This window comes from Artemia sp. Qi Xiang Cuo, chromosome 1, assembly GCF_049724085.1.
Source record: "Artemia sp. Qi Xiang Cuo chromosome 1, ASM4972408v1, whole genome shotgun sequence".
Lineage (NCBI taxonomy): Eukaryota > Metazoa > Arthropoda > Branchiopoda > Anostraca > Artemiidae > Artemia > Artemia sp. Qi Xiang Cuo.
In genome coordinates, this window is record NC_142794.1 from 7835336 (window position 1) to 7856010 (window position 20675).

Below are 20675 nucleotides of genomic sequence, written 5' to 3' on the forward strand. Positions count from 1 at the left end.
ATGGAATCACGGCAAAATTTTGTATAGAACCAATACGGGAGTGATATAAAATTACTGCAAAATTGGAATAGAACCAATACGACAGTAATATTAAATTACTGCAAAATTAGGCGTTAATCGGAACCTTCACTACGTTGACTGGTATCCTGTAGAGCTGGGAAATGAAACCTCGGCCACTCTGACAGGACTACGGCTTACCCACTTCAATATAGGACACAAGATAAAGATACTAATTCCAACCAGTCCACACAAATTCCTCTTTACTGCTGCACCACCGATAAGCTGCCTTAGAACAGACGGAGTATTCTTTCAAAACTGAGGTGGGTTTACTACTTGAATTTATTATTTATTGAATTTAAATAAAAATTCACTTTAAGTGTTAAACGTAACACCGTAAACAAAATAACTGATATTTCACTTCCTTAACTTTTTCACACAGTGAATTTTAATCTTGAATAAAAATTTACCTTGTCACAAATGAAACTTGTTTCAATATCTCACTTTCTGACACCTGTTTGTTGCCGAATAATTTGTCCATATTCCAATAAACTATCTAAATATCAAATATCCTATCTTTATTCTTAGACAATCAAATCGCAACTAACAAAAATGAATCAAATAAAAGTTCATTATAGTTGGAGTTCAGCCATCTCGGCATACGCTGACACAATCACATACAGGATTTAGCTACAAGTTTAATGTACCTAGCCGATTCATGACAGCAAGTAATGTTGCATTTGATGCCATTTTGGCAACAGCTGCACCGGTCACTATCATAAGATCCATTACAATCTCACTTCGTGACAATGAAAATTTTCTTTGGTGCCACTAGAAGATCTGTGAGGATAGGGTACAGCATGCCATTCTGGAGTTTGGATTCCCAATTCTCAGGTTCCAAGGTACTGTCCTGAAGCCCGATCCGAACTTGTACTTGAAGATAGGTTCGAAAACAGTGAAATTTCGCTGCTGCTGAAGTAGGAGGATGCTGAAGTAGGAGGATGTTGAGGATGGACAAAAGTTTCAGACATTGCTACTTTTTGCTGAAAGACTTGGTTTTGGTAACTATCCAGATTGGCAGTATATTTTCCACCTTACATTATAAAAAATGCGGCCTTTCCTACTTCTTTAATCTATTCTTTCAAAGCATCAAATCGACAAAAAACGTCGAAGCCTTTTTCCTCAACTGTTCTTTGTCTCTCAGCCGCTTAAACGCAATCCCTTTGCAAACTCCATGTAGACGGAAATTTGTGTCCCATCCAAGAATTGCGTGGGCGAAACAGAGTAGTTTACAGGTTTCAATCCCAATCTTCTTAACAATGGCTCGATGTCCCATGTTGCACCTGCAGTGTGCAACTGCAGGCACTATGTTTTGGCAGTATTTGGTCGAAACGTAGTTCCAATATCGGTCTAGGATCTCCAAATAAGTTTCTTTCTTTGCCCAGGGAATTCTGTGATGCAAATTGTAGGTGCAAGACGTAGGTGCAAGTCAGACTCTGCGTTTCTCCAGTAGTATCAATTTCTGAAAGTCGCTTTATAGCTTAAGCCAGGTCTGGTTTATTAGGTTCAGATTTAAGGAAATTTCGAAGAACGGCAACCATGTCGATGTACTCGATCTACAGTTGTTCTGTTCAAGTTTCGTGACTTTGCTCTGATTCACAATTGACTTACCTAAGACAGTTTTTGCAGTTAGTTTTATGAAAGGTCAATTAACCAAAACAGGAACTCTTCTTTGAGACATGAAGGCTTGATAGCCTTCTTTCTAATTTTGTAGAATTTTTAACCAAATGGGTCTGAATAATTGAGAGATTCTGGTTCAACCAATGTCCGGCTCAATCCCGACCTCCCTTTGTAAAACTGGGTTTCCTATGCATTAGCAGCTGATCACTTTAAAGTATAAATAACGCCAATCTCTTCAGATATTTTGAAAAAATCACAAAGAATTCTTTTCTTACTGCACGTATAATTATAAAGTTGCGGTTATCCCCCGTACCTCCCATTTATTCTAGAAGATAATGTATTTATTGACAATAAAAATGTATCCTTACTTATGATGCATAATAGTAAAACATACCCATCACGTTCTTTCATTTTGACGCTTTATGTCACGCGTGTGTGGTGGGTGGCGGGCAGAAAAACTGTTCAGGGATGGTCAAAACACAAAACGGAATCCATATTCGTGATCTACGTACCCCATTTTCCTGTCACCAATTTTTAAAAGTGCAAGTTAATTTTTTTTGAAGTCATTATTTTGCGAAAAAAAAAAACAATGAAAAAACATAAATTTCGCCTTGACCGATTTTTGCCAATTTTTTATATGTTGTGGAAATTTTTTCAGTTCAAATGATGCTAAAAGCAAAAATTTTGCAATTTGTTTGAGGTAATCCCTAAAACTAATTTTGATTCACTGTACTATATATATATCCTTCGTCATTGGCCTAAAAATTACCAACGCCCTTAGGTATTCTTAATCCTTCACTAAAAGTTTTAATATGAAGTCCAGCAGTATTTGATGCAGTATCAGGTTCTTCGTTATCGTCCTTAAAACTCCAATGTCTATATTTATAGTTTTTTTTTTCATTACTAGGAGCTGTGATAAAACGTTGAAGCAAACAACGTCTTTATTAACTGCCTTGTCTTCAATTGTATTGCCTCGGCTTGTCTTTTGTCATGATGAAAAGCATATCGCCAAACCTCTGTTTTTTTAACAGCGGCTTATGCAACATCAGGTTCTTTGTTAACGTCCTTATACGTTAGTATAAAATTACCGACGTCCTTAGGTATTGTTATTCCTTCACTAAAAGTTTTCATATGAAGTCCAGCAGTATTTGATGCAGTATCAGGTTCTTCGTTATCGTCGTTTACACTCAAATGTCTATATTTATAGTTTTTTTTTAATTTCTAGGATCTTTGATAAAAAGTTGACTAAAACGATGTCTTTATTAATTGCTCTATCTTCAATTGCATTGCATCGATTTGTCTTTTGTCATGATGAAAAACATACTGCAAAACCTCTGTTTTTTAACAGCGACTTATGCAACATCAGGTTCTTTGTTAACGTTCTTATGAACTCCAATTTCTTTAATCATAGCCATTTTATCGCTTGGACCCGCAATAAAGTATTGAAAATTTTTCAAAAATTCAACAAAAGGGGTTTTTCAAAGAATATTAAAGAACTATATTGAACCAAAATGAGCAGAAGTAAAGTCAAATAATTTGCTAACATAAAACTATCAAATTTTCAAGAATTATTGTAGTTTCGATTGACAAATCAGATTTTTGTTTCAACCGAAAAAATCAATGCCTTTGATACAACTATTTCTACATGCTTTTTGTAAGGTTAGTAGGATTTTTAAGAAAATAGGATTATTTTGATCTTTATATGCAAGATGATTTTAATAACATTTGCTACTACAGTGTTATAGTAAAATGAAGTTTTTCGTAAAACATTAACTCCATTAAAAAAAAAATATATATTACGAAAGGCGCTAGATGTGACAATTTTCTTTAAATTGAGTCATTAAATAGTTCTCAAGGATTTTCCAGTAACCCGCTAGCTGCCGAGAAAAAGTCGAAAAAAATATGCCGTTTATGCAGACATTGTAGTTCAAGCTTCTAATCTTGTTTTTCCAGCCAATAGATTTTCCTCGCTATTCAAGCCAAGAAACGATAAGTTTCCTACATAGGGGTTTCAGACAAGGCAGTTCTAATGGCGTATTTCTTGTTTTGATCTGACACTATTTCAGGAACTATGGGCTATTACATTACTTAGTAATGGACGTGATCGTCTCTTACTAAGTTACTAGCTACCACTGCAAACCGGATAAAACTTAGTCGTAAATATGAAAGATTCAGAAGGGGACAGACCACCTCATTTACGAGATAATTTCTGTTTATTTGATGTTCTATTGTCACTTCTTACATTGGAATTTTTATTTAATTTAATATACTGGGTGAGTTTTTTTTCTGTTTAACTGGCTTGCAAAAAATAAACTTATGTCCATGTTTTAGCATGGTAGCTAATGGTTAATAATAAGGATTAATGAAATTATTTCCCAAAGGACTATGTATCATTCTTCAGTCCGAATAAAAGCATGACTTTTCCAATCTCTCTTTTGTATTCCTCCTCCTATTCCCCTTAGTAAATGGACACTACAAAACATATTTGAAAAAATTAGAAAATAATTAATTATGTTTTAATCAGGAATATCAACTTCTCTATATTTTTATCCTAGCAATAGACTTAACTAACAAATTTTCTTTTATTTTCAAAATTAGCTTAAACACTTTTTGTCTCTTTTTTTCTTTTTTTCTCAATCACTAACGGGACACTGAAATCATACAAATAAATCTTTGGTCTCCTTTGAAAGGTAATCCTTAAATTGGCCTGCTTAAATTAAAATATAGATAAGTTTCTTTATTAAGGATTTTGTTTTAAGGATTTTGTTTTCTTTACCTCCCCCACGGACAAGCTTTGCTTTTTAGGGGAGGCAGCAATAATTTTTTGTTGATATGTTTTTTTTTCAATAAATCCTTCTTCTTCTTCTTATTATTATTATGCCTATATTAAAAACAATTGACAGAAAAGGGAAATGTTTAGAGCTTAACTAGAGGACAGTGACAATGAGTCAATGGGAATCTGGTAACTGAGTCACTAAGATACAATTTGACACCCTAGACAAGCAAATTTTCAAAAGATTCTTATGTTGAACTATTTCTTGTCAAAAGATGCTTATGTTTTATCAACTTGTATACGAAGAAGCAGTTTTTGTCAAAATTACTTTATCTAATAGTATGTTCCTTTCAAAAAGAAGGTAAATGGAAATATTATATTTCAAATGGACCCATAAATATTTCCCTATGGTATTTCAGTGCCGCACTAGTGGTGAAGAACAAAAAGGAAAGGAATGTTATTTTCCTTTTTGCTAAAAATAGGGGACTGTAATTCTTCTGTATGATATTTTTGGCTATGGAATCTTCAATGGTGCTGTTTTTATGACAGTCCAACTCAATTTTAAGGGACTCTTGCTTTTATTGGAATTACCAAAAACTCGTTTTTTCAAAATAAATTTGCCAATCTAATTGATGAAAATAGTAGTTATTATTCCCTAAATTAATTCAAATTACAATTCTTCCTTGTTTGATGATTTCTTATGCTTTAAATTTTTCATGTACTATGGACTGTAATTATATGGGTATAAACTAGAATTATTTGTTTACAAAGTTGGATCTGACGCAGCAACCACAATTTAAAAACTATTTTAATTTCTTTAAGAATTCGGGGGAGACAAATTAATCTTCGCTAAGTCAGTACTATTATATAGAATATGACGCAACAAAAAAAGAAAGAAAATTGCTAGAAATTTTGGTTCACCTAAATACATTTCATAAAATAAAAGTTAAATAGATCTACGTCTTGAATTAAAAATAAAAAAAAACAAGTTTTTGTAACTGAAAGTAAGGAGCGACATTAAATTTTAAAACGAGCAGAAATTACTCCGTATATGAAAGGGGTTTTTCCCTCCTGAATGCCTCGCTCTTTAATCTATTTTTTTTTATTGTTTTAAAAATAAAATTGTGAGACAGCGTCAAACTTTAGCGTAAAGAGCGAGGCGTTGAGGAGGGGACAGCCCCTTTGATATACGGAACAATTTCTGTTCTAATGTCGCTCTTTAATGTCGCTCCTTACTTTCAGTTCAAAAAATTGTTTTTTTAATTAATTTTTAATACAAAGAATTTTTGTATTAAAAACAACCCCTTTTTTCAGGCTCGTAACTTCTGATGGGTAAGACTGAACTTGATGAAATTTATATATTTGAACTCAGCATAAAAATTTGATTGTTTTATATATCTACTGGTATTAAAATTACGGTTTTTAGAGTTTTGTTACTATTGAGCCTGGTCGCTCCTTACTTACAGTTCGTTACCACGATATGTTTGACCATCAAACTGTAGTTTTGTGATATATGTGTATTATTCTGATTCAGAGAAAAGATAAAAGAATTCTGTTTTAATTTCAGAGGTGCTGAGAGGTCAGATTTCACCGGTGGTCCGATGAGAATGGACACATTGCTTTTTCCTGGATTTCAACTAATAAAAGTGCTATCTATTCTCGCTGTGATATTTGTGAGTGTTTCACTACTTTCACTATTTGACTTTGTGATCGGCCAGCCGCTTTTAAAAGGAATGATGAAGGTGCTAAAGATAGAAAACCAAGCTGCAATGACTCCAAACCAACCAAATATACTAGGTGGTTTTTCCGCCTTTTCTAATTTACTAGGAAAGTTTAAAAATCCCATTAATGCTTCAAGTTTAGTTCAACTAGTAACGCCGTCATTAAATTCAACTGGTTTCTCATTGGTAGTTCCTCAAGGCTTAAGTCCGAATGAAAATTACACTTTAAGTACGATATCTAGTAAAGAAAACATTACAAATCCTGGTCTTGAAATAAATTTTCCTTTGCTCCCTGGTGTTGCTATAGATTCTGGTATAATTGATATGGTTCAGCAAGTTCAAGAAGGAATAGCCAATTTTTCAGAAAAAATATCTAATATAGAGTCAGTAATGTCACAAACAGAATCATCAGATATAGCAACAACATCAAAATTAGGAATTCCATCTTGGCTGCATTGGGTCGTTGGTGCACATGAAGTAGATAACGAAGACCAAACAGCCACTCAGGTGCCTCAACCATCGAGGATAGAGGGACTACTAAGCGAAAATAATTTATTTAAACAAAATACTTCAAATAGTGTCCCTGTTAAAGAAAACTTTACAAGTTCAGGAATTGAAATAAGTTATCCCTTGTTAGCTGGAGCTGAAATAAATTCTGGTATAGTTGATTTAGTTCAGAATGTCCAAGAAGGGACGAAGAATCTATCTGAAAAACTTTCAAATTCAGGATTGAATATATCTGTTACAAAAGCACCCGAAAACACAACAATGTCGAAATCGGAAAACCAATCTTGGCTAAATTGGCTTCTTGGGCCAAGAAGAGACCAAAATATGTTGAATACTTTGCTTGTTAAAGAAAACAACACGAGTCCAGGGATTGAAATAAATTATCCTTTTACATCAGAAGTTGAAATCAATTCTGGAATAAATGATTTGATTCATCAAGTTCAAAAAGGGATATTAAATTTCTCCCAAAACCTTTCAGATCTAGGATCTAACCTTTCTGTTACTGAGCCACCTCAAAAAACAACATCTTCAAAATCAGAGGGTCAATCTTGGCTAAATTGGCTTGTCGGAAAGAGGGAAGAAGGGAACCAGGATCAAACAGCCATTCAACCATCAAGACTGTCATGGACAGAATGGTTGTTTAGCACTAACGATTCGGTGAATCAAAATGATGTAAATACTAAACCTATTGGAGAAAATATTACCAGTCCCGGGCTTGAAATACATTACCCTTTAATGGCCGATGTTACTGTGAATACTGGCATAATTAAGAAGAATCAACAAGTCCAGGAAGGAATTTCCAATTTGTCAGAGAGCCTTTTAAATTCTGGCTTTGAAAATTCTGTTACACAGTTATCTGAAACAACAACGGTGTCAACGCCAGAAATTCCATCTTGGCTAAATTGGCTTGTTAGTGAAGACCCCAATAAAACTACTACTCAGGCGCCGAAGCAGTCATGGTCTCAGTGGCTTTTCACTGGTAATAAGTCACCAGATCAAATACCAAAACCAGTTGATCAAGCCTCAATTATTTCACAAATAGACTTAAAAGGCCCTCTAGCAACATTTCTTTTGGATTTACAAAAATTCACTAAAAATGATAATGAGACAACCACTTTTCAAAATATTATAAATCTGGTTGGACCTTCTGATCTAGTAGCTGAAGCTCTAGTAACTCAACCACCACCAGTATTTCATACTGGTAGTCTTGATATTCAGCTAAAACCACTTGTATCTCCGGATATACAACTAGAACAAAGTAACTCCTCAATTCATCCAGAGTTTAAACCTGAGAATGCAGAGCTTTTGCTGGATACGGACACGATGTTTCATCAAAACACAATTGACCTAGTCAACCCATCGGATAGTAGTGCAACTTCAGGACAACTGGAACTCGATTTCCAAGTAAAACCGCTTGAGGCAGCAAATTTACAGCTGCAAGAAGGTGATGCATTAGTTAACTTAGATCTTAAACCTGGAACTGGAGAAACGTCTTTAAATCTAGTAATTGAAGCCCCAGAGACTCCACCATCAACTGTATTTGAAAATGCTGGTCTTAATATTGAACTAAGGCCAGAAGTATCTCCAGACATACAGCTACAGCAAGATAACTCCTCCATAAGCTTGCAACTTGAGCCTGGAAATGCAGAGTTATTGCTAAATAATATCCAACTAAAACCATTTGCCATGCCAAATTTAAACCTACAAAAGGATAATACACAAATTAACTTAAATGTTAAATTTGAAGCTGGAGAGTTAGCAGCAGATTCTGAGGGTAAGATAGAGTTTGAGGCTACCACTGGAAACCCACTAATATTAAATCTATCCGGTAGTGATGGATTGATGCCAGACACTACCGATAAGAATCCAACCCAACTTGAAATTTCTGCCCAGCCATTGATTACAGCACCAATTAATGCAGCACAGTCAAACATAGACACAATAGGAGCAGAGATATCAAAGTACCCCAACATAATTGAAGCTTTGAAAGAGCCCAAAGGTGCCGCTGCATACATAAACCACCTAGTAAGCAAAGAAGGGGTAGATAGTAATGAAATTGCTAAGACAATTTCAGCTCTATTAAGTACAAAATCGTTTGTGAATCGAGAGGATAAAGAACAGGGTAATGAAGAGAATTTGATTAGTGAAGCCACGCGAGCGGCGTGGTATCCCCTAGCAAGGAACTTGTTGGAAGCACTAAATAAGTCATGAAAAAATAATTGAAATATATTTTGCTTTATTTATTAAAATATTTTTGTATAATAGATGTTATGGGATTTCTTTTAGTGAATGGGTGACACGTTACCCCTAAAAGTGTGAATATAAAAATATTACCAGCAGGATAGAAACTAATTAAATCACATGGAGTTGCATTACCTGATAGCTATTTTAGACTGTTTTTCTTTTGTTTTTCGGTATTCTCATTGCCGGTTTAAGTTGGACATATTTAGAGGAATATTGAAAAGTGTTTGGACGACTTCCTGTCCCCTCCCATGCCATTTTACTTGCCTTCCATCCGAAAAACATTCGATGAAAAATTGAAATAGCCATCATGTTTAAAATAGTCTAAAGGTCAAACAGCTTTGCCTTTGGGATGACATAGCCCCCCAAAGCTTTCGAAAAGGGATGCCAAACACTGTCAAAACACACTTTGTGCGTACTGGTTGTCAAAATACGCATCAGCAATATCTAAGGAGTGGCTGAGGGTATTCAGTTGAAAATTTTAGAGGATCCTGAAGAGTTATCCATTGCCCTTCTTTAACTTTCTTCGATACTCCCTTTCCTCATAACTGATCAAAACTTGGAAAGATTGATTTTTTTTAAACAGTCAAAATGTCTAGTAACTATGCCTACGGGGATGAAATTCCCTCCATAGTCTACAGGGCCAGGATTTTAAAAAATGCACATTGCCCATTTTTACGTGTAAGATTTATCATTAGGAAAAGATAGGATGTTTAATTTTGGGTCTATGTGGAAGGGCTAAGGGTATAGAGGGGAAACCTCGGGAAATGTTGAGGGGTATGTTAAGCTAAATAAAAATATACTATGTGCATCAAGTCTATCAAAAAAGGCTTATCTGCAATATCTCAAGAAATGCTGAGGGAATAAAGTTTAAACTTTCAGGGTTTGTATAGGACATAAATTTTCACTTAACTGAAAAAAAACAAATAGACGTAGATTTAGTTTAATCTAGGTATATACTGGTATAATTTAGATTAGATCAGTTTAAAATACGTATACATAATATTTATTCCTTAAAGTCTTACTACTACTACTACTACTATCAGCTCACCGCAGCACCAGGCCGCTTGAGGCAAATACAGCTGTGCACGTTCCTCCTCCATCCCAATCTATACAAAGCCTCCCTCTTTACACTCTCCCAGGATGTTCCTATTTCTTTTAAATCTTTTTTATAGCATCCTCCCACCCCAACCACGGACGACCTGCTTCCCATTTAGCCAGAGACGGTTTGCAGAAAAGGACAATCTTTCGGCAATATATCATCCTTCATCCGCAAAACGTGTCCTAGCCATCTCAACCTTTCTCTCATTATAGCCCTAGAAAGCGGGACTAAACCACAATTTCTGTACAGCCTACTGCTTGGAATACAGCCGAGTATCCAGAACGATCCGTAGGCAGTTTCTCTGGAAAACATCTAGCAAATTTCCATCTGTTTATGAATTACTAAAGCTAACAAAGTGACAACGTTTAAAATGAGTTGTGTTTTTAGTAAAGTACGAATTATGCTTCACTCTTGAGCAAGGGCGGATCCAGGATTTTTTTTAGGGAGGGGGGCAAAATAGGTTGATCCAATAAACTTTGTGTTAGGAGCAAGTTTAGTTAACGCAAAATTGCGTTAATTAATTAAATTACGCTACTTTAGACTGTTAGGGGGGGGTGCCAAACTCGCCCCCCCCCCCGTACTCTACGCCTATGATTATCAACAATTTGCAAAGCTTCAGCTAGCCAATTTTGTGCCTTTATTTTAATAGCTTCGGTGTAACCATGGTTGCAGCAATATTTGTAACCCAGTAAAGAGTGAATAAAGGCCCATAATAACCAAAATTAAAGAAATGTGTTTAAAAAAAAGTCTAGTGAAAAAAAAATGACATTAGAAGTCCATACAGAATGATAGTCCATAAGGCATTCATCTTCTGCACTTGAAAAAATTAAAAGATACTACAATCTTGAAATGCAACTTCCTCTTTATCACCTTGTTACTACTAAGTCTTTCTAGATCGAGTCCATATTTTAGGACTTTCATGTAATTTTCTATTGCTTTTCTAGGGTTCAAAGCTTGGTGCTTTGATAAGTTTATGCTCAAATTCTACTACAAAAGTGGAATTATACTTGAAGGCCATCTTTTCTTAAATACAGTCTTCTGACTACATTGTTAGTAAGAAGATATAATTGTAGAATTAATCGAGTGAATGAAGAATGAAAAGGATAAATACTAATAAAAATAAAGTGAGCAATCATTGGTACTTATGCATTATACGGTACCCACGAAAGAAGTCAAGTTTGGTTAATGGTAATGAAATAAAATAAAAAAGATGAATATATAATAGTTTGGAAACAAATTTGGGTTATATATTTGCACATTATGGGTGGGGGGGGATGGTAAAACACAGAATATATTAAATACGTAACCTAACCTAGGTACCTTCCCCCCTCCCCCCCTAAACCCCAAAAAACAATAGTTTAAATATGTTAAATGCAATAACAAATCACGCTTTGTGAACCATTTATCTAGCAAATACCCGTTTGTCTGGTTTTCTTATACAGTATATCGCAGTGGTTACCGCATAATGCATAAGTACCCAATCATTTACCTGAAATTTAAAGCTCACTGTTTTGTTGCTGTGGATTTTGCTTGGGTGATTAAAAATCCAGCCTTTGTGTCCATATTTGGAGGAAATTTAATAATATCACAATGAAACTTGTATTATTACCAAGTAGTATGTATGAATAGCACGAGCTTCAACTGGGGGGGGGGGGGATATTTTATACAATTTTTTTTGGACTGCATTCCCCCTCTCAGATTCAAGAATTTTGTTCTAATTCAAGAGAAGTATTTGATTGTTAGGCTATCAAAAAAAGAGGGATTTTTTTTTACCTCAGTAAAAAGTGTGTTTCGATATTTATAAGTAAATTTTTTCAGTTCATATTATTGGCCACCTTGCTCACTAGGTTAAATTAAGGAAATCGTTCCTACTGCACTTTGGTGGTCTATTCAAAGTATTCCTCTTCACAACCTACCTAGGAATTCCAATTTCTATTAAGTACTTCATTACAACCTCCTCCTACCCCATTCAGGGACGAACTGCTTTTCATTTGGCCATAGGTGATTGGCAGAAAAATAGGATCTTTGGTAAACTGTCATCCTTCATCCACAGAATGTAATCAACAATCTCAATCTTTATTGTAGCCCTAGATAGTGGGATACAACCGCATTTTTCGTACAGCTTACTGTTTGAAATACGGTCAGTCAGACGGATACCCAAAAGAATCCATAAGCAATTCCTCCATAAAATATACAACAGATCATCTTTTGTCTTTTGGATTGACACTGTTTCAGAAACGTACTTGACAACTGTCATCACTCTTGCCTCTAATATTCTAATCTTGATTCTCAGATTTAACCTACTATTCTTTCAAACTTTAACTTTGAAAAAACACCTTGGGCCTTTTCTACACTGCTTATAACGTCTGCACTGCATGCAACAACTTTACTAATGACACTACGTAAGACGGGAGAGCTATCCATTGTATCGATCTTTTTGTTACCCAACACCACATCTACACCTTCACTTATTCCTAGTCTAAGCGACTTAGTATTTTCAACATTAATTTTCAAACCTGTTCACTATGAACTCTCAAAAATTCTAAAAAGTCATTATGCTAACATTTTCATCGAGGACACTCAAATCATAAATGTAATTTAATTCTTGGATAATTTTACTTGTCCATTTGATTGCATGCTCTTGCATTGCCTTTGTCATGCTCCTTAGGAAAAAGTCCATCAAAATGACCCGTGGAAGTGGGGATAGAACAAACCCTTCTTAACTTTTTATTCAGTACGTTATGAGCTACTTACTCCATTTGCTACCTTAACCGTAGCTATGTTAATTTTGCTCTGTTTGAATAATTAATTAAAAAAAACAAGTTTTTTCTACTGAAAGGAAGGAGCAACATTAAGTCTTACAACGAACATAAATTATTTCGCATATGAGGTGGGCTGCCCACTCCTGAATACCCCGTTCTTGACGCTAAAGTTCAACCTTTTGTCTCAATTCTTTAAGAACAATTCCTGAAACACAAGGGCCATGTAACTAGAATGACAACAGTTTTTAAAAGCTCTTTAAAAACTTTAGCGTGAAGAGAGGGCTATCGAGGAGGGGGCAGCGTACTTCATATATAGAATAATTTCTGTTCGTTTTAAGTTTTAATGTTGCTCCTTGCTTTCAGTAGAAAAAAAACTTGTTGTTTTTATTTAATCGTTACCAAAGCCCAAGTGCTGCGGATAAATATTGTCAGAGACTAACCTGACCTAACCTTAATGACCTAACTTTTTTCAATTATCTAATAGCATGAAAGATGACTGTTGGCAAAAATAGTAAACCAAAATAGTTAAAACCATTTTGGTTAAATTGGTTTAAACCAAAATAAAGAATCCAGTCCATCAAGCTCAGAGGTGAAATATGTAATCTAAAATTTATATTCAAAGCTTTAGATAAGAGGTTACATTCTTTATGTGTTGTGTAATACAGTCAATTAAATTTATGTTCTTCAGACTTCTCGGCCAAATCCTCCATAAGCACTTCACAACTAACATTTAATTAAAATCAGACCTCCTAATGATTTCTGTTTGGTTTACTGTTTCCACTTTCTGTCAACCAGGGTTATAATAAATATGAAGCCATAACTTTGCTTTTGTAGACCATCCCTTAACCATTATTTTTGCTGGAACAAAACTTCAAAGTAAGGTGTGCTTCATATCAATATGCATTTATCTAAACGTAAAAGCAGTTAGCATTTGTATTATGTTCTGGAAAATGAAATCGGGCTCTGATTTTCATCTCGACACAAAATAAATAAATGAAAACAAAATCTGTAAATATATCTTCCAATTCCAATAGATTTCTGTCAACCAGGGTTATGATAAATATGAAGTCATAACTTTGCAGCCATAACTTTGCTTGTGTAGAATATCTTTTAGCCATTATTTGTGCTGGAACAAAACTTCAGAGTAAGGTGTGCTTCATAACAATATGCATTTATCTGAAAGTAAAAGCAGTTAGCCTTTGTATTATGTTTTGGAAAATGAAATCGGGCTCTGATTTTCATCTCGACAGAAAATAAATAAATAAAAACAAAATCTGTAAATATATCTTTCAATCCCAATAGATTTTTATACGACATTTACAGCATCTAGCGTTAGAGAAGTTTTCAAGATTAGGGTAAAGGACAAAAGTTTCGTCCTTTAGTGGTAATATCTCAGCTTGTTAATACGGGACCCAAGATTTGAACACAGCTGTATCAACACACTGAAGGGCTCGGAATATGATTCCGGTGATGAGACTCTACAAAAGTGTCTCCATTTTAATCCAAACAAGAAAAAGAAGAGGGCAGAAGTAGAAGATCAGAATACAAATTGTCAGTAATTAGTAAATTTAGACCCCAGTACCGCACCGATGAGGGAAAACCGGCGGTGGCCGGCCAAAAACAGCGCGCTGCACCACACCGCCGGTAAGATTTCGGCGGTGCGCCGTCGGTAAGATGTCGGTGGCGCGCCGCCGGCGTGATAAATGTTGACCGCAAACATTAATATTTTCATCAGTCTTTCTCAAATAACAGCTTAAGTTTACAACAGATTCGAGCCTACTCAGGAGTTCAAAATTCACAAGTTGCTGGCTGGAAACTGGTCTTCTTCGTTATTCATCAAGAGAAATAGAAATCTGGTAGAAACGAAATTGCTGTGACGTTTCAGAACCCTCGCATAATAGTTGAAGTATCTATTAGCTATGTATTCTTAACATAAATAATTATCAAAATTGGTAGTGTTTTTTCATCAAGCATTACTGCATACAAAACTTCGAATACCTTATCACAAAATTCGTCAGTTATCTGGATAAAAACTTTGAATTTAAGTTTGAACTTAGAAGCTTAATTTTTTTCATAATGCCCTTTGCCTATAGCAGTTTTGTCACCTTTAAAACAGTTGAAATGGGCGACTTTGATATTGATTTTTTTTTTTTTTGCTCTTTTGGATTCCTGAAAAGCCTTCCTTGTCTTAAAAACTGGTTTTTAATAACAATTTAAAAAATATACATTTTAAAGTTTTTTTGGCTTTTTTATAGAATATGTCATGTAGGCTAAGGCTGAACTGCTGCTTTTTTTATTGCTTTTGGCTGCTGTTTTGGATATTATTCATTTTTCTTTTGGGGATTCATTCCAAATTATAAACTCATAAATACCTAATATCAGCTAAATTATAAACTGCATCTAAAAGGAATAAATTTATCAAATTTAAAAATACATGATAAACCCTTCACATGAGAACACTTCAATTACACTGAAACACTTAATGGTTTATTCGGTATGAAGAAAAATGAAGTGCCAACTATTTTCTTAGGTAAAAAAGGAAAAAGAAATCCGTTTAAAATGTAATTAAATGAAATAATATGCAGACTGAAGTAGCTCCAAGAAGATGTTGAGATTTTCTTCCTAGTTCGTCACTTTTAATCCAAGCAAAATGTTTAAGCTTTGATTTCCAAATGCTCACAAAAATTACCAAATTTAAGAAAGTCGCAACAATAAGTCACCTGAGATCAAAATACTCAAAGACTCCTCTTTGAAAGACTCCACCCAGGCTCAAAGCTTCTGCTATGGTCATATCAATGGAAATCTCCAAAGTTTCTTTTTAAAATAGCTTTCAAGCGTAGTTAGGGGTATTTAGCCTTTTTTGCTTTTCTTGATTTTCTTCAAAGCTTTGAATAAAAGTGTTCTAATGTTCCAAATGTTACATTTGTTATATTTTTGCATATTTTTGGTCATTATTTGTGGGATGATCGAATTTTTTAAACCACTGTAGATACGTAAGAACGTTGCAACATCTAGTACCCTGAAGTCATAAGACTGTCAAAGACTCCTCCTTCAATCTCCCAAATTGAAAGCTTTTATTATGACCTGGCCTTTTAATGTAACTTGGGCACTGGACCAAGGGCGCCATTGTCACTCGAGTGCATCGTTAGGTGGGATGTCGATATCGCTCTCGTCACACCAATTCGTTTTAGTGTGAATCTGCCTTGTACTTATGAATGAATGTTTTCAAAGTAAAGTCGTTTCATCAATAAGAAAAAAACGGGTTGGATGCATGTGTCCCTTTTCCTTTGGACGATAAAACTATACAAGTTCTGTTTCAAGTATAACTCGCGAAAATCTTTTAAATTTTTGTCAACTTTTCAGTGTTTTGTCATTCCTGATTTCAATAAAAAAAAAAAAAGTTAATATAACTTAAATGTAATAGATACCAATGCCAACCTCTGGATACCATATTGATAGGATGCCGTCTCTGCTTTAAATAACAAAAAAAAATTAACTTATTGGCATCCCTGCTTTAAAAAAAAAAATCGAGGTATTATCATTTAGATATGATAGGTCCCCCCCCTTTCTGGATACCACCTTGATAGGATACCGTCTCAGCTTTACATTAAAAAAATAATTTACTTAATAATTAACTACGTCACTATATGGTTCAAACAAACACGCAAAATAACGTTAAACAGCTTAGTGTTTCTTGAAAAAAATTGAGGGTATGAGTAAAGGGGTACAAAAACAACAACAAAAATGTCGAAATTATTCAGATATACCACATATTATGGAAAACTGAGTCATAGATTCGCCGTGGCATTCAATTAGATCCAAAAAATCTTATTAAAAAAGAGCACACACAAAAGCCAAATTAGGCAAGTAGCCCTATGATAAATCGCAAAATACACAAGACAATGAACAAGTCCCAATGGAGGGCCCTGGGTTTATCAAAAATTTTAATGGTTTCCCAGGGAATTCGATATCATTTTCTTTCGTCTCCACTTCAAATGAAAAAAATAATTATCTTTTTTGCATCTCTGCTTTCAATAAAAAAAATGAGGTATTATCATTTAAAAATGATAGCCCCCTATCCCCTCCTATAGGCAATAATTAAAATTTTTTATGAATCATATTTTTTGGGTAACTTCCGTTTCAATCATCAATTCCCCAACCTTGTACATAGCTTAGTCTATAGCTAAATTTTGTCTCAATAGAAGGGTTTTTTTTTGTGGGGGGGGGGGGGGGGTAAATTTTTTTCACAAAGAAGATTTTATTTTCTTTAAACCATCAGGCATGCAAAAGTTGAGTATTAAACATTAAGATAATGTTATCTAAGAAAAGAGAGTGAAAAAAAATTCTGCAGACTGACAATTCAGCTGTAGAAACAATCTGTTGGCTATCGATTTCGAAATTCAACTGAATGCTGAATCTATATAGTAGTGAATGCGTTCTATAATTCTATTCAACTTGAAAGTAAAATTCTTGACTACAAATGATGTAAGAAATAGCAATTGGGAAACTGCATTAGAAATTATTTAAACTCATTTCATAAAGACGATACTTTTTTTGTCAACATATGAAGAACTGTCTATATTGCAATATTTGCAACTGCACATTGCATCTGTCTGGTTTTTATGCAAAGTAGCAAAAGAGACGAAAATTAACAAACAAGAGAGTAGTAAAGAATTATGGTATGAAAAGTAATATTTGGCAGGGAAAGTCACTGGTGATAGATCGCTAGGGGTGACACCGTGATTACGTGATTTTCGGGGATTCGGGGAACCAAATTTTTTTTCGGGGTGACGCATAGATTTTCGGGGAAATACCTGACAATTCGGGGATAGTTCAAGCCCTGCTTGATTTCTAATCAGGAAAATCGAAATACTAAACCACACGAGAAAGAAAAGCTCCGACTTTACGGTTGGCGCAATAAAGAATTGCCGTAAAACTAATTCAAAGTCAGCCGAACGCCGCCGCCTCCGCGGGTGCCGGCACGCCTTCAGCGCGCCGGCGGTGTAGCGACACTTCGGCGACGGTCGACCGGGCTTCTCGTCGGCTGCGTTCGGTTGATCCGCCGGTGCGGCGCCGGGGTCTAAGTAAATTCTATGTATAAATTCTTGAAGTGTAATCCGGATTTTTATATTTAATTTTTCTCACTATAAATTCAACAATTGTTTGCTTTCATCACATATGGACTCGATAAAAAAAAAAAGGCTATAGCCCATCTTTTCAACTAGGGTGCTGTTTAACAATGCACGCCGTTGAATGGTTGTATTCGTTGCATCGAATATGGCGACTTCTCCATCTTCTCCCAACCATTTGCATACATCTATCATTGCTTCAGAGCAACACTTCTCTTGAATAGCTACTGCATGGTCATTATCAATAGAAAAGGATGTGGGGTTACTACAAGTACCAGAAAGTTTGCGACGATAGTCCCCTAAGTTAAATATTTTTGTTTTGAAGCCAATTCATTTGAGGTATCACGATAGATTTTTAGCAATATGGGTCTTCCCGCGGGTGGGAAGATCAACCATTGGAAGGATAATTTTTTTTAAGTTTTCATGCTTGACAGTAATTGAGAAACTTGTCTTTATATTAAAAACACTTTTTCAGAATGCGTTGCAGGATTATATTGAAAAATTCCTTCCAGTAATTTTTTTTATTTGGAATGTTTTGTTGTAATTTATTTTTTTATTTTAAATAGAATCTGATTTTTTAAAGATTCAAATTTGGATGATGTTTGTGCATACATTTTTTTTGGCTGTTTTGGGGTTGTAGGCAACTATAATATTTCAAGATCAGTAAATTTAAAACTCTGTGAGTCGATCGCCTTTGCTGACTATGATGATACACATTATTGACAATGGCGATATTAGATATGACCATATCTGAAAACACGTGTGCCAAATAAAAACGTTAAATGTGTCACTTATTTATTTACCAGCTGCTTCGTAAAGTTGAAAGGGAAAATGACATTCAAGTTCACCTTAGAGAGGGATTGACTGCCTGACGACAATTCAAAATGAAATATTACCTGAGATCAGTCGTTTGAAGTCCTTTAAAATTCACAGCACAGATGACCTTAAACAACTGCAATTGGAAAACGATTCAAACCCACTGGTGGAAGTTTATTACTAGTAGTTTTAGCGTCAGTTTCCTACTATTACGCTCTTGACAAATTAAACTTCTAATTCGGCCTTTTCTCTATTTTGTATTTGACAGCCTCAAAAAAATGACTACGATTTTTGTAAACCTTGCAAAACCACGAATGAGACGAATAATTAACGCTGGATTATTAATAAAATTGGATTATCACAATGGAAGCTTGGCCAGCTTTCAAACAAATTTCTATCTCAGTCGGTATTTGAAATAATCCTCACTAGCTGGTCCTATGTGCCAGCTTTGCTTTCTATTGTTTTTTTGCAACTGATACTTGTTGCCACTAAGCAAGGGCATATTTAGACGTTTTTTGGGGGGCACATGCCCCCCTTGGAAGACTTTTTAGATAATGCCGGAAAATATGGCTCCTCCTTCATGGAAAATTCCTTCCTCTCACGGCAAGTTCCTCCATGGAAAGTTCTTCCCACGTAAAACACCCCCCCCCCCCAACAGAAAAATTCCCCCTAGACATTTCCATTCTAGCTGAATATTCCCCTGGAGATTTTCTTGCAGACGATTCCGGCTGTAATTTTTTCCTTGGTATACTTTCATTTGAAAAAGACGTTAATTTCTATCTGTCTTTAAAGTCATACGAGAAATCTGCCTTCCATGTGAATCCCCCCCCCCCTCTAGTAGAAAACACTTCCGCAGAAAATTTTCTCATGGAAAATTTCTCTCGTGGAAAATCCCCCCTCCCCCTACGGAAAGATACTCTAGACAATTATAACAGTAAAAAAAATTCCCCTGGACAATTCCTCCACCACATATAAAATTGAATCGGCAAAGAGAAAGTAAGACAAATACAAATAATTTCTAATAGGAATTCTGGCAAATTCCCCCAGTGTAAAACTTCCCTTCGTAAGCCCCCACCCCCCCAAAAAAACTTCCCTCCCCACGAAAAATTATTCCCTGTGAAAAATCCTCCCAGAAGAAAATTCACCCCCCCTGAAAAATATCTGTATACTTCCCAATAACAAATACTATTCGTAAACAATGGGCAAATTTCACGAATTACAGACCTTTCCCCAGGAGATCTGGGGGGTCATGTTATCCCAAAAGGCATAGTTATTCGGCCTTTCAACTATGCTGAACAAAATGGCTATCTCAAAATGTTGATCAGACCATTTCGAGAAAAAAGGGGGTGGAAGGGGTCTAATTCCCTCCAATCTGTTTGATCACTTAAAAAAGGCACTATAGCTTTTAATTTCTGTTTAAATTAGCCCTTTCCCGATGTTGTAGGACTGTCGTTTCGATGTGATCAGTTGATCACCCTTGAAAAAAATGAAATAAAAAATGAACACGCATCCGTGATCTTCCTTCTGGCAAAAATTAAAAAAAAAATCCACATTTTTGTAGGTGGGACATTGAAACTTCTACAATACGGTTCTCGGATACACTTAAAGTGATGGTGTGATTTTCATTAAGATTCTTGACTTTTAGGGATGTATACCCCCCTTTTTTCGAAAATCAGGTAAATTTTCTCAGAATCGTAGCTTTTTATAGGTAACACTAAACTTAATTAGTCTCATATATTTGGAATCAGCATAATAATTTGATTCTCCTGATATATCTATTGATGTCAAAATTTAGTTTTTTATAGTTTCGGCTACTGTTGAGCCGCGTCGCTCCTTGCTTACAGTTCGTTATGACTTACAGTGCGTTAGGATGCTCTTCAATGGATCATAGTAGTATGATGAGGAACCTCATCCGAGGTTTAAAAAGAATCTCTTTCTTTATTACTA

The 20675-nt window shown here is 35.1% G+C and overlaps 1 protein-coding gene across 3 annotated transcripts in view; it reads left to right on the top strand.

Moving 5' to 3' along the window:
- Window positions 1–8936, top strand: part of LOC148955976 (uncharacterized) — a 60087-nt gene extending 51151 nt beyond the window's left edge. For all 3 annotated transcript variants that reach the window (XM_089093425.1, XM_089093406.1, XM_089093416.1), the window contains exon 3: window positions 6018–8936. In XM_089093425.1, the coding sequence (XP_088949551.1) occupies window positions 6018–8889 (2872 nt within the window). In that variant the 3' untranslated portion in view covers window positions 8890–8936. The remainder of the gene's footprint in view (window positions 1–6017) is intronic.
- Window positions 8937–20675: the final 11739 nt, after the last annotated feature.